The sequence below is a fragment of the Linepithema humile genome, chromosome 8 (assembly GCF_040581485.1).
Source record: "Linepithema humile isolate Giens D197 chromosome 8, Lhum_UNIL_v1.0, whole genome shotgun sequence".
NCBI lineage: Eukaryota > Metazoa > Arthropoda > Insecta > Hymenoptera > Formicidae > Linepithema > Linepithema humile.
This window is the reverse complement of record NC_090135.1, coordinates 3,572,774-3,579,781: the sequence shown is the minus strand read 5'-3', so window position 1 is coordinate 3,579,781 and position 7,008 is coordinate 3,572,774. Positions and strand designations below refer to the sequence as shown.

The 7,008-nt window shown below is 43.2% G+C and overlaps 1 protein-coding gene across 1 annotated transcript; it reads right to left on the bottom strand.

The window, feature by feature from the left end:
- On the bottom strand, window positions 1–333 carry LOC105676848 (uncharacterized). The gene has a single exon (XM_012375050.1). It carries the CDS (start codon window positions 331–333, stop codon window positions 1–3), a length of 333 nt encoding a protein of 110 aa, XP_012230473.1.
- Window positions 334–7,008: the final 6,675 nt, after the last annotated feature.

Sequence of the window (7,008 nt, the reverse complement as noted above, 5' to 3'; positions counted from 1 at the left end):
CTATTCTGAGGTTTCAGAGTCCAGATGCTCGAACACCTGAGCCCTGTTCGCCGCCTGTCTCTCCCTTTCTGCCGCCTCTTTACAGGTCAATACCCGTGTGCAGAAGGTCGAGAAGGCCCTCCATTTGTCTACACTATCCAGAATAGAGTCTATTATAGTCTGGATAATCCGCGTCAGTTCGTCTCTCTCAGCGTCCCAGGAACTGCAGGATTCGAGGGTATGCTGCGCTGTATCGATCTCATCGAGACAATGATGACAATACTCGGAGTCCGCTCTACCAATTCTGTGCAAAAATTCGCTGAAACATCCGTGTCCCGTTAAGAATTGGGTCATGTGGTACGTAATCCACCCGTGTCTTCTGTTTACCCAATCATACAACCTATTTACAAGCGCGTTGCGTAGTCTATAACTTGGGTGATTGTCGTTTCTGTCTAACAAACTAAACCTCTAATCCCGCAGTGCCTGATCTCTCACTTCGAGCTGCCATCTTACCCTAACATCAGGGGAAATCACTGTTCCCTCATCGATGGAAACTCTCAATCGGGAATACACAGCCGCCAGTCGTTAGGCCTGATATTCTAACGGTGGGGTCCTTGATAACATGGACGCCGCCACAAAGGAGACCGTGCGGTAAGCGCAGCAGACTCGTTGAGTAATTCTCCTTATTAAGCCTGTCATTAAAGTTCTCGCCTTTTTGTTTTCCCGAAAAGAATCCGCCCACACAGGAGCGCCGTACAAAATCATTGAGAGGACTACGTTTAAATACAGCTTTCTCTTCTTTTCGTTTGGGCCCTTGCAGTTGGGCATGATTCCCCTGAGATAATTAACAGTCCTATTCACCTTATTGTATAGTTTTTCAAAATGTTGCGTGAATCTCCAGTCTCCGTCCAAAAGAACACCTAGATATTTTACTGTTCGCGCTATAACAACCTCTTTATTTTTAACTATCAATTTATGGGAACCATGTCCAACTGCACAGGCGGGGAAGGCCATCGCCTCCGTCTTGTGCGGCGAAATCTCGAGACCCAGCCTCTTGATCTCCCCTACAACTATACCAGCCGCGACCATCGCCTTGTGAGACGCCGCGCTTAAATTCTCCCCCGAGGCGAGTAGGATAGTGTCGTCCGCGTAGCCAATCAGACTGCAGCCAGCCAGAAGAGCAAGGCCCAGCACGCTATTGTAACCGATGTTCCACAGGGTCGGTCCGAGGACCGAACCCTGCGGGACACCGCAAAAGACCCCTCGGCTCCGCTTACCGCCCTCCGAGTCGGTGTACACCAAATTTCTTTCGGACAAATACTCGCCGACGATCCTGCAAAGGTAACCCGGGAACTCCATGGAGATCATGGCCGAGCGAATAACCCTCCACGGAAGCGTGTTGAAGGCGTTTTTTATGTCAAACGCGACCGCGACGACGATTCCATCCGTCTCACATTCCTCATGCACGATGCGCCTCAACCTCAGGATCGCGTCCATAGTCGATCGACCCCCCCCTGAAGCCGAACTGGTTGTCGGAGAGGCTACCGGACAATTCCAGATGATCGTTTATTCTCGACACAATGACTCTTTCGAACAGTTTGGAAGACTCGTCTAGGAGGCAGATTGGCCTGTAAATTCCGGAGTCGGAAGGATTCCCCTCCTTTTTTTTATTAGGACCAACTTTGAAGTCTTCCAAACTGTCGGAAAGACGCCCTCTCCGAGACACGCACTGAAGCATGACCTCCAGATCTCCATGGAGTACGCCGCAGTGCTCGCGACGATTCCCCCCAAGATCCCATCCGGACCGGGGGCCTTCTTGTTGCCGTGCAACTTTTTAAACGCCCGCCGGATCTCCGGCATCGTCACGGCGAGATCCGCGTGCCACGCACATCGGAGGTGGGAGCCAGTAAGGTCGCGCTCCCATCTATTATCCGGGAATAAAGTTCTAACGTTATTTTCTATTTCAGCGTGTGGAAACGTCTCGCAGATCGAGTGTGAGGCAGGCCTAATCTTCTTCAACACGATCTTGTACGGAAGGCACCACGGATCTTCGTTCAACTTGTTAAGTAAGTCATTCCATGCTTTATTTTTAGCTTTAATAATGTTTGTTCTGTAATTTTGAAGACAGGTTCTATATTCCCTGTATTTAACATTTGTAGCATCGGCATTACGTCGTTTTCTAGTACGAGAGAGAGCGCGACGCGTCCTCATTACCGCTCTACGAGATGTCGCCACCTCCTCACACCACCAGTACAAAGACTCTCTATTATACCCGCTACTTCGTGGCATAGATAGATCGGAGATATCTCTCAATGAGTCGCGCAACCACTCGACATATGTTCGTGCCGGAGCTGTGTCCGAAAGGCCACAGGACCAGGCCACGCTAATGGAACCCGCTACTAATAAGTCTGAGTTTAATTTGTTGTAATTCCATCTAGGGAATCTCCTATTGATAATTCTAGATTTATCCCTAGCGCGACACGATCCCACGACCAATCGGATCATTCTGTGATCCGACAGAGTGGGTATCTCAGTCTCTATCGTGCAGCTTTTCAGTCTCTTTTTTGCCGACGTATTAGCGAGGACTAAATCTATAACAGATTCGCCCTGCCATCTTACACAGGTATGTATAAATTTATTGTTTATTATTTGAAGATTCCCCTCCTTCATCCAATTTCTAAGTATATTACCCTGCAAATCCGTCTTTTTCGGATCCCAGTTCGCGTGTCTGGCGTTAAAGTCCCCCAAGATCAAAATCGGGCAGTGTTTATATTTATTGATAGTGGTTGACATATCCTCAAGAAGTCCCTTGAAATTTCGATCCGGGATATTACGCGAAGAGTAGCAGCTAAAGATTACTATAGAATTCCATCTGATGACGCAAAAACCCCGCCCGCGCTTTACTGTGTTCATAGGCATAAACAGACCCCTGACTCTACGCCAAAGGACAGCGGAGGAAGGAGGAGGATCTTCCACTGAGTACACCCACCTGTCATCGTCTGTCGGGACTGAGTGCGGCTCCGTTATGCCAGCATTATGCTCGTGCATAAGGTGGCATAGGTTGTCCTGCGCTGGTTTCGAGTGATTAACATTACAAATTAAAATAGTTGCCATTACATTTTTGTATTCATTCCACAGGTGGAGGCCACCGCATCCTGAGGTCTCCGTCCCTCGGTGTTCATTTCCAGTAAGGTAGGGGTAAGTAAGCGTACATTATTAGTATCTTTATTTACATAAGTCTTATTATCTAATATCTTTCCAGGTAGAATGGGTTTGCACGCCATCGTACCCGCCAAGTGATCGGCCCTCAGACCCCTATCGATGCAAACGGGACATTTAATTTTATTTCTGCATGCAGAGGCTTTATGGTCCTTATTTCCGCATTTATAGCAGCAGGCTCTCCTGTCTATAGCCTCCGAGCACCTCTGCAGTGTGTGTCCAACAGCCAGACACTTAAAACATTATAGTGGCTTCGGGTCGACTGGCTCCACTTTTACCGTTGTCCAGCCTATATTAATTCTTTCGGCTTCAAGAATGCTCACCGCAGCTGCTATTGGATATCGTGCATAAGCTATTCCCAGATCACCGCGGATAAATCTCACTGGGCTGCAAGAAACGCTGTCCAGCGAACATTTACCTATTTTCGCAAGTATTCTACAGATTTCTACTGTTGTTATAGATTCATCCATGCCCGTCAATTTGACCTGTGAGTTCTTTGTGGACTTTCTAAATTTCACACCATCTATGTCCTTAAATATCTGTTGCAGACTGGTCAATAACATGTCTGCCTTAAGATCAGAATCATCTCCGGGGATTTCTATCAAGACACCACCTGTTATTAATCTCTTAATTCTGGTATCACTTATGCCCAGATCCGATAAGGAAATTTTCTCCCGTGCTACTCTTAGAATTTCCGCGTATGTTATACCAGAGTCTTCGATTAAAATTGTTATTGCCGAGGTACGTGGCACTCTCTTTCTCAAATTTGACACTTTATCTTTAAAACTATTAGGGTATTTCATCTTACTATTGTTACTATTAGTATTATTATTATTATTCACATTACTAAAGTTATTATTTTTAGTATTATTACTTTGATTTCTTGTAGATTTATTCATTGTATGTTTATCCGAATCGTAATCAGGGTTAATATCGGATTGCGTACTATCTTTAAAAGAGGTGGATTTTAGACTCGACCTTTTTCTTTTGCGATTGATCTTTTTGTTACGCACGACCGACCACTCTACTTCATTATTATCTAGTTCGACAAAGTTATCCATTATCTCTTCTTCACTCATACTGTTAATATCCATACGATTATTATCTTTAACGTAGCTTTCTCTGTTCACTTTAATCGAAATTTTGTTTTTGTTTTCAGGTTTAACCCCAGGATCAGCCGAGGTCACTTCGCTTCTTTCAGCGTCTACCATGGAAAACTTAGGCATAGGACCAGCATTAATAGTCTTTCCAGGCGGTATCTTTGAGCCCAAGGACTGCGCATAACTCCTTTTGCCACCAGAATTATAGTTTCTCTTACTGCTATTTATTTTTCTATTCTTACCTTTTTTCCTTTTAGATGTAATCAAGGGAGGTCCCGGGCGAAGAAATCCATCTGTTTTGGCTCCGCCCGTGTTCAGATTTTCTCTGAGGAGGCGCGTTTCGTGGATGAGCTGCGTCATTCCCTCGGCCAGCTTGTCTAGGGAGCGGATAATCGCCCTATCCAGTTCGACTCTGCCCTGTGGTTCGCTACCTACATCACTAACACTGTACGTATCTTTCTTCTTATCAGGAATTAATTCACTTTCATTGTTTATGTTCTTTTTAAGGGAACTTCTCAATTTGGTGGTAGCGAGAAGGGCCGCAGCCAATCCGCTGTCTCCTCCGCCCATTCCACCATCTATCATCGCAGGTGAGTCATCAATGTTCAGGTCAAAATTATAGGAGTTTTTAATGATCTCTCTCCTTTTTGCTTCTTTGAGTTCCACCTTCAGTGCTTCAGCTTTAATCTTATTACTGTTAGCGGCTTTTTCCATCTCGTAAAAGCGGTTCCTCCAAAACTCCGGGTCCTTCTTGGAAGTGGCCTTCCTGGACAACAGGTCGCCTGTTCTGCAAATCACCTCCAGTAAGACTTTTATTTGGCCGCTGAAGGATCCACTGAGTCCCGTTGACCTCGTCCTCATGGAGTCAATTTGGTCCGCCGTTTCCCTGATTTTGATATTTAACTGGGTAGCATGTTCCAAATCTAAACCGGCCATTTCTTGATCGATCTTTTTCCTGCTGTCTACGGAGTAACGTACAGCGTATCTTTCTTCTTCAATTTCCTTGTCTTTAGAAGAGCCACGCTTCCTTCTTTTTCTACTCGTAGTGATAGTAGTAGCTTTAATTTTTTCCTTTTTTTTTTGTTTCAGAGAAGCAGAGGAGCCATCAGACACGGTCATTCCTCCGCCTCGGAATAATCCGTCCTACAGAGGGAAGCAAGACCACAAGAGTCTTCATCATCTGAAGCGATCACCACCGTCTCCAGAGCCCTAGAGGGTCCGACTTCACCTTCACCTCCGGTAGTCCTCCCGTGCCTTCTTATCGGTACCAATGTAATAGAGGCACCCAGCCGTTCCACACTGACGATAGCTGGTTGACTTTTCGCGCTCACCATAGACGCGGAGGCCAGCCCTTTGCATGATGACGACCCGTGGGAAACAGGGACAATATTCCCCACGTGCCGGTTCTCGGACGGCTATCCGACGCCGAGACGTTTATTTCCTTATTATTGTCCATGTCCATTTTGAATTGCGTGTTTTATTTGCAAGAGTTTCCTTCTTTTGTTGAGACCTGATATTTGGTTAATTGTTCCTGGTGTTTGTCCCACTTCTATTCATGTCAATAGACCCAAGGAACAATGTTCCATAGTACACAGACACTTAATACAGTTCAAAATATGAAGAAGTCAAATCAAAGTATATCAAAATAAATTTCATAGATATTCACAAGTTGCTATATCAAAGTATTCACAGTTGACCTTTGTCACTTACCTTTTAATTTGATCTATTCAAATAGGCACTCAGTAATATAATTCACTTCTCTTTGAATAGGGAACCAATCAAATTATTGTAATTAATAGAATAATTAACTCACTCTAATTGTCTGGTAAGTACAATATATAAATTGACCCTTATTTCAATGTCCTAGCTATTATATTATATTATCACTTGTTTAATATTATTTCTATTTTAGGTACAGAAAACTTTAAAAGGAGCCAAAACTCATTGTGGTGCAACAGTTTTGTAAGTTTCCACACACATTTAATATACAGTTCAGAGTGTGAAAAGTCAGAAATCAGAATAACTCTCCTAGGCATTTATAGAATGTTATATCAGAATAATCACACTATTCCATATCATTTACATTTTAATTTATCTATTCAAATAAGTGTTCAGTAACTAATTCACTTCTCTTTGGACGGTAAACCAATCAAGATTATTATGATAATTGATAACAATAGTTAACTCAATCTAATTGTTTAGTAGATGCAATATGTCAATTGACCTCTATTTCACTATCATAGATATTCTACTGTCACTTATTACTATGCTTTCAGTTTCAGATGCAGACAGCTTTCAAAAGAGCCAATACTCATTGTGGAGCAGTAAAATTGTAAGTTTATTCATCTATTTGTTTATGTACCTGTCCTTATTAATCATTTATTTCTTTGTTTCAGAGGTATCCAGCAGATCATCAAGTCGGGTAAGGTAAAGGTAAGAAATTTCTCTTTTGGTCACCCAAACCACGTTATTTATTTATTTATTTGTTCATTGTTTAATTTATTTATTGTCTATACGAACCTTGTAGTAAAACCACTTTAAGTAAATAAATCCATATATCCAATCCCCATCAATTATTGGTGATTTTGTGACATCTCTATTAATAATATTAATTCATCGGTGAATTTCGAGTAATTAGCACTAATTATCTTATCCGCGTTAGGTTCACTCCAGTGCAGTGTACAATATTCACCACAGAACAATACCAGTA

What these genes read in the sequence shown, in the direction of transcription:
- LOC105676848 (XM_012375050.1), bottom strand. Translation starts at nt 333, where the DNA reads ATGACCCAATTCTTAACGGGACACGGATGTTTCAGCGAATTTTTGCAC.